Source organism: Seriola lalandi, unplaced genomic scaffold, assembly GCF_002814215.2.
Source record: "Seriola lalandi dorsalis isolate HSWRI2012SDOR001 ecotype SW California unplaced genomic scaffold, Sedor1 jcf7180002054763, whole genome shotgun sequence".
NCBI classification, from domain to species: Eukaryota; Metazoa; Chordata; class Actinopteri; order Carangiformes; family Carangidae; genus Seriola; species Seriola lalandi.
In genome coordinates, this window is record NW_019525316.1 from 120,838 (window position 1) to 135,784 (window position 14,947).

At 40.2% G+C, this 14,947-nt stretch overlaps 3 protein-coding genes and 2 non-coding genes across 5 annotated transcripts; 1 reads left to right on the plus strand and 4 right to left on the minus strand.

Annotated features, from left to right (window-relative positions):
* Positions 1-366: 366 nt before the first annotated feature.
* tbp (TATA box binding protein) lies at positions 367-5,772 on the minus strand. The gene is made up of 9 exons (XM_023424985.2): positions 5,652-5,772; positions 4,937-5,162; positions 4,337-4,511; positions 4,045-4,222; positions 3,555-3,642; positions 3,190-3,281; positions 2,813-2,980; positions 2,485-2,579; positions 367-2,163 (listed from the first exon to the last, which is right to left on the minus strand). Exons 2-9 carry the CDS (start codon positions 4,985-4,987, stop codon positions 2,084-2,086), a joined length of 927 nt encoding a protein of 308 aa, XP_023280753.1. The 5' UTR covers positions 4,988-5,162; positions 5,652-5,772; the 3' UTR covers positions 367-2,083.
* A 21-nt stretch (positions 5,773-5,793) lies between these two features.
* psmc3 (proteasome 26S subunit, ATPase 3) lies at positions 5,794-8,303 on the plus strand. The gene is made up of 2 exons (XM_023424984.2): positions 5,794-6,766; positions 7,844-8,303. Exons 1-2 carry the CDS (start codon positions 5,822-5,824, stop codon positions 8,180-8,182), a joined length of 1,284 nt encoding a protein of 427 aa, XP_023280752.1. The 5' UTR covers positions 5,794-5,821; the 3' UTR covers positions 8,183-8,303.
* A 1,824-nt stretch (positions 8,304-10,127) lies between these two features.
* On the minus strand, positions 10,128-10,199 carry trnap-ugg (transfer RNA proline (anticodon UGG)). Its single transcript has one exon. It is a non-coding gene; the product is annotated as a tRNA-Pro (tRNA).
* A 412-nt stretch (positions 10,200-10,611) lies between these two features.
* trnap-agg (transfer RNA proline (anticodon AGG)) lies at positions 10,612-10,683 on the minus strand. The gene has a single exon. It is a non-coding gene; the product is annotated as a tRNA-Pro (tRNA).
* A 1,087-nt stretch (positions 10,684-11,770) lies between these two features.
* Positions 11,771-14,475, minus strand: psmb1 (proteasome 20S subunit beta 1). The gene is made up of 6 exons (XM_023424955.2): positions 14,287-14,475; positions 13,809-13,916; positions 13,410-13,491; positions 12,893-13,022; positions 12,518-12,624; positions 11,771-12,394 (listed from the first exon to the last, which is right to left on the minus strand). The coding sequence occupies exons 1-6, from the start codon at positions 14,385-14,387 to the stop codon at positions 12,209-12,211; spliced, it is 714 nt and encodes a 237-aa protein (XP_023280723.1). The 5' UTR covers positions 14,388-14,475; the 3' UTR covers positions 11,771-12,208.
* Between the last annotated feature and the right edge of the window lie 472 nt (positions 14,476-14,947).

Sequence of the window (14,947 nt, forward strand, 5' to 3'; positions counted from 1 at the left end):
TTCATTAGGTTGTAACTAATTTAGCAAATTTAAAGACAAACTGTAACTTTTCAATGACAAAACAAGCAGCAATTACAGGATAAAGATAAATGCAAAACACAATTTAAGAGTAGCACAAGCATAGAAGAGCTCCAGAAGTCACTGAACTGGCTGAATAATGTTACACAGCAATCTTTATAGTCAAGTTGTGAACTAGGTTCTCTGTAGGAGCAAGACACCCAGGCTGAAAAAGAGACAATGACTTGTGGTTGTTTTGTTTGCTCCTTCTGTCATATTTTGCAGGTGAAGTCCGGGTGCCCAGTACGCCCATTCAGTAATCCATGTTAGAAAGTTATTGTAGTGAAGGAAGCAGCTTTAACAGGAGAGTCAGTATGTACATATTTATTAATGCACAGTGCAGCACGTTAACAATTTCAGACGCAGAATTGCTTTTATATGTGACAGAGCTTCCTTGTTTTCTGCCTGGCTGCTGCTAAGCTCAGAATTACAGAGAAATGAATTAATAAACACCATTAAGTATTTAACCTCATCTCATCTACTAATATGTTGTCCATACAGATGTCAGGTGGCAGACACACAGGTGATGAAACCAAGTGCACTGTGAATCCAAAAATTTTAATTGATTAATTGCTTAACTTTTACATTCAAGGATGTGTCTAGTTGAAATCGCCTGTGTGCCACACAAACACACCAACAAGTGCCCAAAATTTAAACTCATCTAAATGTAGACATTTGGCCAAGTATGTTGCTGAGCAATCAGCGAGGATGATCCAGCCAGATTCAACCGATTTGCATATATTCAAAAATAATTCCTCAAAGAAAAACATTTAAATATAGTTTTGAATGGCCAAAAAGTACATTAAAAAAAAAAAAAAAAAAACTTAGACAATACATAAACATGGCAACATGATGCATAGTTTATCTGTCATCACACTGTCTTTTAGTGCTAATGAATTTAGAATGAACAATGTGAATTCAAGATAAAGTAGTCGGCCTCTTTTACCTAAGACTGTATCGTGTCTTTCTATTTTAGCTCTGGAGGAATTTGTCTAATTGTCTGATCCTGATTGCTCTTGCAGTCAAGGCGTCCAGTTAGCTCAAGAAGTTATAGAGCATTGTTCCCTTAAAGGCTGGACTCATTTAATTACAGTTGAAATATATATAATATGATTAACCATTAAAAGACTTCTTGTTTACGACATGTAAACTGTTTCTACAGAAAATTATTTTTAGACTGATTCCAGAGAATTAAGTACAAATGTATCAGAAACCAAAACAAAGTGATACCAACCAACAACTAGCTGACAAGTTCAGCAGGAGGATTTGGATCAGTTTAGTTTAACTTCTTTCAATTCAAAATTTAAGAGCATCCAACTTGTAACTGCAGACTTAACAGACTGGACCGTACCATGCCTCACATTGAAATTTGTAATTTTAGGTTAAATCTACTTCCAGCATTTCTGAAAATAGGACTATGCTGAATAAACTGATTTTTAATGTACATGGTACAATGATAAAACTCTCAAAAACCAGACTTGAGAAACTATATTCTTATAATACTGTAATAGGAATGTGGGGCTGACAGACCCAAACACGTTCATATAACTGTGAGACCAAGCTGACAATTACTAAAAATACAATGTACAAAACTATTTAAAACTGCGTAAAATAAAATCAGCAACAGTCTCAGTGAGCCCACCTCTCTTTCAGTCAGCAACTTTTTACATTTCTTACAGTCTTATGTACAATCAGGGATGTGATAGGGCAACAAAAAATTCTGAAACATGGGGCATAAACTAAAGCACCTGAAAAAACAAATAGAAAGGATTGAGTTTTAAATATACCATCATGTGTGATCAGAACACAGAAAAAAGACCTTTAAAAAGTTTGTTCTCCAAAAAATCTGAATCACCAGAGGGATGAAAAGTAAAAAGCGACTTATTTACATCCCTGTACAACAAGCCCTCAGAGCAGTCCACTTGTAGAGGTCAACATATAGATGATACTTCCATGGAAATAAAAAAAAAAGTTCGAGTAAAAAGAGACAGGGTTGGGGAGATGGTAAAGGAAGGAACCACAGGTCCTACGTTGTCTTGCGGAAGCCTTTCAAGATTGGGTAGATGTTTTCAAACGCTTCATAAATCTCTGCTCTCACCTTGGCACCTGAACAACAAACAAAACAGATGTCATTAACGACAACGAGTTACTATGCCCAGTTACATCATGGTCTTGATGATTTTTATTTAAAGTTTTATTGAATTTTGAGATTTTAGATGTCTGTTTGTTTTGAGCTCTCTAGTTGATGCATTATATAATGGTTTGTAAATCAACTCAAACCTAGTCTTACATTGTTGTAATGCAATTTCTTTTTACTTATTAGCTGATATATACACAGATTCAATTCCATTTAACTGCAATGAGCTAATATTATTAACTCTAGTTCTGATCTATTACTAGTAATAAGCGAAGTGAAGCTGGTCTTACCTGTGAGTACAACTTTCCCAGAAACAAAGATGAGCAGGACGATTCTGGGTTTGATCATTCTGTAAATTAACCCTGGAAACAGCTCCGGCTCATAACTGCAGTAGACAAGTCACTTTACTTTAGTCATGACAAGAACTAGCTCAATCGTTAATAAACAATTTTAAAGGTGAGAAAAATACAGCAAGCCTGCCTGATATTAGTACCTGGATATTGTCTGTAAAATTTATGCTAAAAGTCATATAAATTTCAAGCAATCCCAGGTTCGGGTTAGAAATGAGTGACCATGGCTTTTAGCTGTACAGAACATAAAAAACACGACAAAAATCACCTGCTAAACTGTTGATGTGTGAGGACTAAACCCTCCAGCCGGATGGGGAACTTCACATCGCAGCTTCCCACCATGTTCTGAATCTTGAAGTCCAGGAACTTGGCAGGAAAACCGAGCTTCTGCACCACACGAGCATATTTTCTGGCTGCTAACCTCGACTGCTCCTCACTGGAGAGAAGAGTGAGTCGATGAGAGGCAGATTACAGGGAAAGATGAAGAAGAAAACTGGACATGTATTAAGGTGGAGAAAGGCAAGCTAGCATGTGTCTTGTATCTCATAATTGACAAGGTTTATTGTCCCTACTGAATTCAACTCTACTGGCTTTTCATCATTAACTTTAGCACATGAAATGTCAATAAACAAACTATATTCTGACCTCTTGGCTCCAGTGCAGACCATCTTCCCAGAGCTGAAGATGAGGGCAGTGGTCCTGGGTTCTCGTATTCTCATGATGACAGCAGCAAAACGCTACATGGGGTAGGACAATCAGGATTCCCGTTATGATAACAGCGATTCCTTTTAACTGGCTGTGTGGGCTGTTTAGCATAAATATATCCAGTATATTTTGAGGGCAGAAATGTCCATCAGTTTTGTTATTTCTGTGCATAAAGGAAATGATGGAATGATAACATTTCTAAGAGACATATCAGAGAATCTGATGGCAGCTAAAGAAAACAGAAGCCACACTGTTGAGCTTTTGAGTAATATAGAGCTGATCACATTACTGTGTGGCAGTCTTACCTTTGGGTTGTACTCTGCATTCCTGGCTCTCAGGGCAATGGTCTTCAAGTCCAGTTTACAGCCCAGATTTACAGTAGATACAATATTTCTGATAGTAGGGAGAGTAAGGAAAGCACAGAGAATTGATAGAGAGGCATAAAGGAAAACTGTTAAATCAGTAGTTAAAAATCGAATTCAATTATGTGGAAAAAATGGCAATGCAGTCAAATTTTGGTAATAAAAAACATTCATATCTAAGCATGACACCAGGACACCCTCTGGTAGTGTCTGAAATGTCAGCTACATTTATATTTGGGGTCTAAATAAATTTTGATTCACCTTGATCATAATTTTGATCTTTACTCGTGTTTCCCCTACAGGAAAATACAGCAGTAAGCTAAACTAAACACAACATAATGGGAAAGGTGTGTGTATTAAGTAGACGATTCTCAAGAGTGATGGCCTCATTTGGCATATACTCATTTACTATACTATTGGATATGAAACATACTGTAGCTGTGGTACTATTCCAGAGCTCTCCGAGGCTGGTGTCGCCGGTGTGATAGGGGTCATGGGAGTCAGCGGGGTGTTGTAGAGCGGGGTGTTCCCTGGTAGCGCTGTGGTGGTGGAGCCTGCTACTGTCTGGGAATGGAAAAGCTGAGGGGTCTGCCCCGATGTACCTGGAAGGCCTGGAGACCAAAGAAAGTTTTTTTTTTCAATAACATGAACTGGATGATAAATATTATTTTCTCAGAATAAATGGGGAAGACACCAGTTCCAGGGATATGAGGTTATGATCTAACCTGTGTTGGCCTGCTGCGCCTGTTGTTGTTGCTGCTGCTGCTGCTGTTGTTGTTGTTGCCTCTGTTGTTCCTCCAGTATAGAAAGACTGTTGGTATTCTGGACAGGCTGGGGTGTCAGGCCAGAACCATATGGCATCATGGGACTGAAAATTGGCATGCCTGGGGTCATGGCACCCTGCAAAAGAAAACACCACCAAAATAACATGAAGTTGGGATTGAGAAGAACCACATTAGGAACAACACAAACAAAACAAATTTATTTCTGTCTGCAAAAGAAAGAAATTGGTTGATATCTATAAATATACAAATGCATATACAAAGATTTCTGCAGTCCGAAATATGTGGAGGCTGAAGCCACAGTTTATAATGCCTTTCCTTTTAACAATACATAATGTCCAGCCATTAAAGGCAACATCCCAAAAAGGGTTGTTTCACATTGGTCCTCACTAATTGCTTTTTGGAACACAGTGAAAAATAATGGTAGTACTATGTTTTGGCCCTGAATAAGAGGATACTTATAAATGTAAAGTTATTGTAGGCACATATTTCAGTTTGCTTTCATTTTGAATATTTTAACCAAAGCTGATATTAACGTGGTACCTGAGGGGAGGCCAGCCCCTGGAAGGCTGGTATACTGTTGTTCTGATCCATCTCTTCAGCACCTCACGTTGGTTCACTGCCACCAAAGAGCAGGCGGCAACACAGGCTGAGATAACTTTACACAGCAGGTGCCTCAAAGCTACGCTGAAGAAAAACAGAAACCACGGTGTAGTGGACTGCAGGGACACTCTTTGTTGTGTCTTCTTCTCTGAAAGTTATGTCGTGCCTGAAAAGGAGGACAGAAACAAGATTAACTCAGACAACCACTTTATTAATTTTTTTGTCGCCGTGCATCGTCAAAGCTGTGTGAAGCACTTGCAAATGACATGGAGCTGCCGCTGTGGCGCCAACACATCCACAGCTTGCTAACTAAGTTGCGACTTTTAGCTTTCATGTTTGTTCGCGTTACTTCGGCCCGTTCATTCATTTTGACACCATGTGCACGGTGTGTCCTCTAAAAGGTATACGGTTGACAAAGGTATCCATGCACAAGCAGTCTTCCAACAAAATGTCTTGAAAAACTCTTAAATGCAACACATCAACACAGTGGCTAGCTGAAGTTAGCCGCACAGCTAATGTTAGCTACAGTAGCTAATGCAGCCGTAAGTCAAACGTGCTGTGGCCACAGTGAAAGCAGCGACTTTATGTGCTAAAATAAGCTCCAAATAACTCTGTCATTTGCCAGTGCACCGCAGCATGTTGCTTGCTTACTTACAGTCACCCTCTCGCAGTTAAAACCAGCACAGAAAAAGATTTAATTCAGCCTCGGGTTCGTGTCATCTTCGGTTCTCTTCTTCTTCGGCACTCACGAGCGTCTCCGGCTGCTTCCGGAAGCGGAACATTTATTTTCCGCTGTGTCACAGTTCACTCACAGACAGAGCAAAGATGGCGTCGCTGAGTGACAAATCAGTTTGGGACGAGGTGGAGGATGGCATCGGTGAAGAAGTGTTAAAAATGTCCACAGAGGAGATCGTTCAGCGAACTCGGCTCCTGGACAGCGAGATAAAGATCATGAAGAGCGAGGTGCTGCGGGTGACCCACGAGCTGCAGGCTATGAAGGATAAAATCAAGGAAAACACGGAGAAGATAAAGGTGAACAAAACCCTGCCGTACCTGGTGTCTAATGTGATCGAGTTGTTGGATGTGGACCCCAACGACCAGGAGGAGGACGGGGCTAATGTGGATCTGGACTCCCAGAGAAAAGGAAAGTGCGCCGTCATCAAGACCTCAACTCGACAGACCTACTTCCTGCCGGTGATCGGGCTGGTGGACGCCGAGAAGCTGAAGCCCGGAGACCTGGTGGGTGTCAACAAAGACTCCTACCTGATCCTGGAGACCTTACCCACCGAGTACGACTCCAGGGTCAAGGCCATGGAGGTGGACGAGCGCCCCACAGAGCAGTACAGCGATATAGGAGGGTTGGATAAACAGATCCAGGAGCTGGTGGAAGCCATAGTTCTGCCAATGAACCACAAGGAGAAGTTTGAAAACCTGGGTATCCAGCCACCTAAAGGGGTCCTGATGTATGGACCACCTGGCACAGGGAAGACTCTCCTGGCCAGAGCTTGCGCTGCTCAGACCAAGGCCACCTTCCTGAAGCTGGCCGGTCCACAGCTGGTCCAGATGTTCATCGGAGACGGAGCCAAGCTGGTGAGAGATGCCTTCGCCCTGGCCAAAGAAAAAGCCCCATCCATCATCTTCATCGACGAGCTGGACGCCATCGGAACCAAGAGGTTTGACAGCGAGAAGGCAGGAGACAGAGAGGTGCAGAGGACCATGCTGGAGCTGCTTAACCAGCTGGATGGATTTCAGCCCAACATGCAGGTCAAGGTAAATATGCTGCCACCAAAAAACCGGTGTAAAACACCCCATAGTAAATTGATATACACTCTGTATACTGTGCTGTCTGATTTACGTCACACTGGACTCCAGGGAAAGACAAACTGGAGCTACATTTAAAATAAAATGTAATGTAGTCACAAAATCATACTTTATAGATCACTCTGACTGAAATATGATTGTAATCGCTCTGTAGTGTTAAATTGACAACAAAATTTAGTACCACAAGACAAGAAAGTGAAAAAATTACAGATGATTTCAAAATTGTATTATTTTACAGTAATGCAGTATTTAAAACCAGCAAAAGACAATATATAAACTGTGTCAGGGTATATCTTCAACCAAAAACATTACAAAATATCTAATCCCATATTACATGCATCTTTAATACATTAATATACCTTAATCTTATACGATTAACATCAAACAATCATTCCTAATTTTAACATCACCACAACTGCAAGAAAATATAAACACGTATCAAACACAGTGTTTTGTATTTGGGACTTTTGCATCCTTCTTGTGTGTATGTGTGTGTGTATATATATATATATATATATATATATATATATATATATAAATTCTAAAATCTAGTCTATATTCAGTGTCCTTTCATCTGTGGAAACTACCAAACAAAGAGGATGTGTATCATTCAAAATTATAGCAAAATTGAACTGACTACTTCACAATGTTCAGGTTGCAGATTTCTTATTCTAAATGCACACAAAATAAATATGAAATGCATAAATACATAGATAAAGAATACAAAGGTAAATACTGTAAATTTAAATCTGAAACATGGCCACGGGACAGTACAAAATAAAATAATACAAAGATTTGCACATTTTCCCAAATGAAAATAATACATTTGGGGAATTTAGTGATTAGTAAATATACAAAACTAAAATCATAATTTTCCTAAAGTTTATAATAATTTTAAAAAAAAAGTTGAACACTGACTTCCTGGTCTATTTTCTTGTCTTCATCTTCACCACAGTAGCTTCTAGCTTCAGATCTACAGTATGATGACTACAACGTTGCTACAGTAATATTGTGCATATTTTTTAGGTGATTGCTGCCACCAACAGAGTGGACATCTTGGACCCTGCACTGCTCCGTTCAGGTCGTCTGGACAGGAAGATTGAGTTCCCCATGCCAAATGAAGAGGCCAGAGCTCGCATCATGCAGATTCATTCCCGCAAGATGAACGTCAGTCCTGACGTCAACTACGAGGAGCTAGCCCGGTGCACCGACGACTTCAACGGAGCCCAGTGCAAAGCTGTGTGTGTGGAGGCCGGTATGATCGCACTGCGTCGTGGAGCCACAGAGCTGAACCATGAGGACTACATGGAGGGAATCCTGGAGGTCCAGGCCAAGAAGAAGGCCAACCTTCAGTACTATGCCTGAGGACACTGCCTGTGTCTGTGCTTATGTGTGAGAGTCTTTGATTATTAAAGAAATTGCTGAGTAAACAGTTGTTACAATTGTTGATTATCTTGAGTTAATAAAAAGAAATAAAACATCACAACTGTTTACGTGTTGTTGTTTCCTCCAGCTAAACAGGGAGGGTGGAGTCTGTGTTTGAAAATATTTTCCTGGTTTCAGGTGGTGCAGCTGCTGTGGATTTTATTCCTTCAATCTATGTTATCCAAACATACATTTAAAAGTAGCCCTGTTGGAATATATAATATCAGTCAAGTCATTAACTAATCAAAGTGAAATTTCTAACACTGGAATCTCTTGTGAGGTCACATTACTTATCAGTCAGCTGCATTCATTTCTAGTGTCACTGGCCTCTTGGCGAGATGCACAAGCCATCATATTAACGAATGGAGTAACATTTATTTCATGCATGTCTTAAAACAATACTCACCCTCACCAATACTCACCAAAATGTACACAACCATAGGTTGTGTACATTTTAAAAGTTGTTGGTTACTGTAATCATTTCCCTTCCCCATTCTGGCCCAGAAAAGTTCTTTCAAATGCAGTGTTAATTTGTGTGGAGGACACATGGAACATGAAAATGAGACAGACCTCAGAACTTTTGGCAGATTTTTGCTTCAGGGTGCGCTACAGCAAATTAACAAACAAAATTAAACTGAATCAAACCAACTAAGTTCACTTCAAATTTCCAGGATCTCTCTTGTGGTTTTGGACTTAAATTGCTCATCAGAAAAAAAAAGTTTCTGCACTTACATTTTTGATTTTCATCTGCCTCTCTCACCCAGAAATGTCACATCACCGTGGCTCTTGATTCGGGCATGACTGAGGCGAATGTCAAGCAGTTGAAATGATCAGTCTTTATAATTCTCTATAAACAAATATAATAAAAAGAAGAATTTCTACCAAGAAGGACATGTACTAAATGTGTGAGCAGCCATATTCAGGTGGCAGGAAAGTTGGTTCTTTGATTTCCATCACAGTTCTCATGTCCCATGTGGATAGCACAGCTGGACAGGCAGTTGTTATTGTTTTTTTGTAACCAATCAGATTTCACCATGACCTCAACCAGCCAATAATGTAGTTGCTGTCAAACTGCTGTCAAATCTGTTCTCTCCTCTTCCGTCAGCTGTTGTTTCAGTCCACTCCTCATCACACCCAGATCTCCAGCATTCCTTTCTTCCCATCACCACCACCACCACCAGTGTCTTGACCCCGGGGAGTTGCCTATACTTCGCACAGCCTCACCCCCTTTCAAATATGATGACATCACGATGGGGTCTAATCACCAAAGACCAACAGACAACCCAAAAGCAAGACACAATCACAGAGGCGCTGTCCCTCTGCCGCCCTGGGCTATTCCATCAGTGTATGAGTGTGATACATGAATGTGTAAGTGAATGGGTGAATGTGGCAAGTATTATAATGCACTTTGAGTGGTCAGTAAGACTAGAAAAGCGCTATATAAGTGCAAGTCAATTTATCATTTATAACAATTTAAAACAAAGTTCAGAACTGAAATAATGTGTAAAATTCCATGGTCTGTTGTTGAAACATTCACACTACTGCAAATGTTGTTGGCATCACATTCAAAACACATAATCAACCACGCAAGGATTTCATGAAGTTCTTTTAAACCTTTTTACAAGATAATGGCATCACACATCACACAGCTTGTTGTTTGATCCTACCTGTACATATTTGAGACAGGCTATTATACGTGTATGTGTGTTAAAATGTGTGTTTTTCGATTTACATGAAAATGTTTTTTTCTTTTTATCTTGTTAATGAGGCGTCTCAGGGAGGTTCAGTACAGACAAGGCCAGAACATTTCTAAGACCCAGTTAAAACAGCCTACGAAAAGGCTCAGATTATTCAAATTTCTGTGACCCCAGGAGTCAAGAAATCAGGGCTCGTCCGGGATTTGAACCCGGGACCTCTCGCACCCAAAGCGAGAATCATACCCCTAGACCAACGAGCCAGATGTCAGACTTGATAAACATCTGTGCCAGTCTACCATTAATTAAACAATCCAAATTGGTGATGTGGCATCTTAGGGCCCTACATCTCATATATGTAAACAACACCCTCTCAACACAATTCATTATGTTGTAGTTGCAAGATTAGTCAACAGCCTAGTGTTTTGTTCTGTCATTTCAGGACCGGATAAAATTCCAAACAATTGACTGGACACCACTCAATATAAACATTTGGATTTAGCTTATTGCTGGTGCTTTTCTGCACTTTTTTCATCTGCATGTATTCCAACTGGTTAACTCAATAATATGCAGTACATTGTGGTGCAGGTTTTGTAGTCTATAGTCTTTTGCTTTGCCTGAAACATTATTTGTACAACAGTTTCTCAGTTGTGTGACCCACAGGTTTAAAAAGAAGGGCTCGTCCGGGATTTGAACCCGGGACCTCTCGCACCCTAAGCGAGAATCATACCCCTAGACCAACGAGCCTCCATATACAGACGTACACATCTGAGTTTATGTTCTGCTGAGACCTGTAATTTAACTCTTCTTGGTGATGATGTGGCGACTTGGGGCTTCAAGTTTCATCTGGTCCAACAGCGCCCCCCGGTGGTCTCATTTATACGTGCGTCTGACTGTGCATGATAGGCATGCCCCAAAGATGTGTACATCATCCCTATAATTTAGTTTAACGATAGCCATTGCAATCTAATTGTAACAATAACAGCAATGACTACATTTTGAAACTTAACGATATAAATGTAATAATGAAATTAAATGCTACAGATGAAAATAATTAATTAAGTTTTGCAATGAAGAATAATAGCAGCAGAACAAGTTTAAAACTTTGCATAATTTGGTAATGTATTTAAATACATATGGTAGCACTGGAGGACAATGATTTTACTGCTGTAACTTCAGCTCCGTCGAAGGTTTCATTTAACTCCGAAGCTGCCACACCCACACATTTAGCATTTTCTGCGTTTAACGTGTAGAAATAGCAAACCAGACACTGTAGCACTAGCAGCCAGCTTACGGTTTGGACATTTTACTGACCATCAGCAGGACGCCCCGGTCACTGCATTCACAAGTCCCGTTCTGCCAGCGAGGGCGCGGGATTCACACAACTGCTATCCCCTAAAAACTGCTAAACCCAAGCGACCCCCAGTTTCAATGACTATACCCGCCCTCGTCCTCATGTTTGACCCAAAGGGCCACCGTAGAAAAAAAAAGGCTGATAACCAAGTTAAATTAAAACAAGATATAAGATATCTAAACTTGATAGTACAAAACGTTAAAAATGTACAGTACTGTCCTGCAAATGTACGAAGCAATGCTGCAGTTCACTAAAAAATATTTACTAAACACTTTTCTTCTGCATTTTAATTTATTAGTCTTAGTTATAGTGGCTGCCACCCAATCTATAAACAGTCATTTGCCTTTTTACCTCTGTTGGCAGCGATCTTTTTTTTTATTATCTTTTTCTTAATTAGGTAAAAACTAAGCACAACATTGTAAGTATATCTGAGGTGGTGTGTACCAGTGTGAAAACATGCACATGAACAAGAGCAGCAGATTTTTCAGTTCTTTACATTTATTAAGAATGTAAAAAGAATAGCAGGGTATATATCCTTCCAAAACGTAATGAAAAATCCAAACAGAGGCAGAATCTAGGCATGGGTGAGGGAAGAACTTGCTTCTCAGAACAGGAGTGCTGATCTAGAATCAGGTTGGCAATCCACAAAAACAAGGATGTGTGAATAATGAAAATAGGAAGGGAGTAATTGTGGAAAGCAGGAGAAGAGCATACATTTGAAATAAATGTAGACAGTCAACTTATATCAAAAGGGAAAATCAGCTCCCCAGTAAAAGCCTCACATAAGAGGCCACCTGAATAACCTCTGGATCAAAACTCCTGTTTTAAGAAACTTGATGTAAAAGGGCCAAACCAACAGTGTGAATGTGGAAAGAACAGACCAAAGAAGAAAGCAGATGGAAACATCATTTTTACTCCTCAGTCTTTCCTCAAAGGTACAGTCTGCTCATTAATGCCCTCCTTAGTGATGACGCAGACCCGAAGGGCATCTCCGGTGTAGACATCTCTCTCTGCAGCTGAGATGAAGACATCTTTGACCAGCTGAACCGCCTTGTCCTGAGTCAGAGGGACATGCTGCACACCCTCCATGTTCTTAAAACCAATCTGGGGGCAGAGCGTGTTGGAAAGAGAGTCAAACATGAACATAACTCGTCCACTGTAAGGAAACTTGACAGGAGCACTGTACATTTGTTTGTCTGAATACTTAGTTAGTATGCATATGTGCACCTGGTTGTCAAGCAGTGGCTGCAGCATGGCACTTGCCGATCCTCCAGCCTTGTAGGTGTCTCTCTGGTAAGAGCCCACTGGGTCAAAACTGTACACTGCTCCCTTGCCTACATTAGATATTAAATATTACAAAATAACACTTACTACAATAAGATAGTAAAAGCTTTACAGTTTCCAACTTAGACACAGAAAAGATAATGGAATATAGCTTTGATACAATGATGCACAATATAGGCAAACCACAGACTTTAACAGCATAATACTTTCAGTCACCTGCATTCACAGCAGATCAGAATGTCATCATGTAACAGCATCCTGGACAAACTTACAGAAAATAAATACTAATCTTATTAGCTGATGAATTTAAGTACATACCCTCTTCATCCAGTCCTCCAATGATGTTGTAGACGTAGTAGGGGAAGAACCTCCTGCTGTATAGGATGGTAGACAACATGGCTGCGATGGCTCCGCTGGTCATTGTCTTGTTGTTTGAATGTTTGTACATCTGAGAGTAAAGACGGAACAAGAGAAGAAAAGAACCAAGATGGCATCCTTATTGTTAATTAACTGTGGTAACACTGGAGACTATTTAAGGTCCTTGTGCAATTTAGAGGAGACCTTGCAAAACAAATATCCATAATGTATACACAGTCACTCTTAAAGTTTCTTGTAAGAGATTTTTAGAATAATTCAAACTGAAAAAAATACAACTGTCATCATTAAAAGCTAACAAGACACATAAAATATCAGACTATTGTGAATTCTGTCTTAAACAGCACTGAGATAAACAGACTGCACTGGTGCACAAGCAGGGGCAAGCAGAATCATCAGAAATATACTTTTTTTTACGGATGAGACTAATGAGAGAACGAAACTGCCTGAATCAGCTCACCTTTAATCTGGCATCAATGATTTTGGTCAGAGTCAGGCAGTCGCCATGGAAACCGCTGCATCCAATGACGGTTGTGTCTGTCCTGTAAGGTGAGAAACAAGCACAACAGACACAGTAAGAACAGTATATTCTTCAGTCATTTATGTGGCACTGACGGGTGATTTTTATCCCCAATACCATCGGGCCTGTAACCGAGGAGCTAGTACAGCATTAATAGTCACAGGGAAACGGCACTGTCCATTTTACAAGAGTACTGACGCTGCAGTGTCTTCAAGAAATTGAGTGGAGGACCCGTGACAGATTAATTAGTGATGATATAGTGATGATATGGTGTCTTATTATTGTTAATTCTGCTGCCCTTCATTGAAAGTAGGGAGGGAGGTGACTGTGCACACTTACAGCTTGTAGCATTTTGGTGAGTCCCGGCTGTGGATTGAGTAGCCTTCACTCAGCCTGGTGTCTGAGGCTACGATGGCGAAGTCTTCCCCGGCAACAGCTAGTACAGTTCTGAAAATAATAACGAATAAATGACACAACACAGATTAGTTCATTCATCTTATAAACACCGTCACTAAACTGGTGTCACTGACACTTGCTAACGGAAGCTAAGCTACTGATACGAAACTGAAACTGTGATACTAGTTAACTAATCCTTCCTTTATACATCCGTGGCCAATAATGTTAACTTCCCAGTAAGTTATTATGGGAATAGCTCGTATTGTGGACTAACAAGCCCTGCTCTGTTCTCAAACTTTTCATTAGCGTTACCTTTGTTTTGTTTCCGTGTGCTAAGTTGGCTAGCTCGTTAGCACAGTCCAACTGGAGGTAAATGTTAGCTAGTAGGCTAACTAGCCAGCAGTTGGAAAATCAAACTCACCCTCCGTTGAAAGCGTACGGTGAGAACCGGTGCTCTACCGGACCGGTATAATGATATTCTTTCATCTTCCCAGAGTCTCCAAAAGTCTGCGCAGAGAGCATCTTTGTTACGGATAGACAACAGTGTTCAGCTTTCTGCCAGGTAAAGTCGCTGTATCACTGCAATATGGCAGCCTCTTCTTTGACTGTCTGCTCGCCCGCGTGTTCAGTCGTACTCTGTGTCAGAGCGCCCCCACAGGATGTTTCTAATAAAGCAGGCGCTGTCAGTGAGGCCAGCATTACATCAAGCTTTCATCAGGACCAGAATTATATGTGACCTTACAGCACTGGGTAATTCTGTCTGATTTGAAAGGATAATATAAAATATATCAAAAGCAGAAATCAAATAATTGAATAATCCAGATTTGCAGATTGCTGGACTGCAGGTAAACAGATTTACAAGACAAGTAATAATAAGTTGTTTGTAAGATGAAGTCAGTTATCTGCACAACTGAATGCATCAAAACTTGATGGCATCAAACCCATAATTTAGGTGACAATAAAAATTCAAATACCTTTCAACTTCCTGTTATTCACTCAAACATTCATGGAACATTAAAGGCTCAAACACAGCAGTCAGTCCATCTTGTAATGGTGACAGTATGAAAGTTTCAAGATGTTAC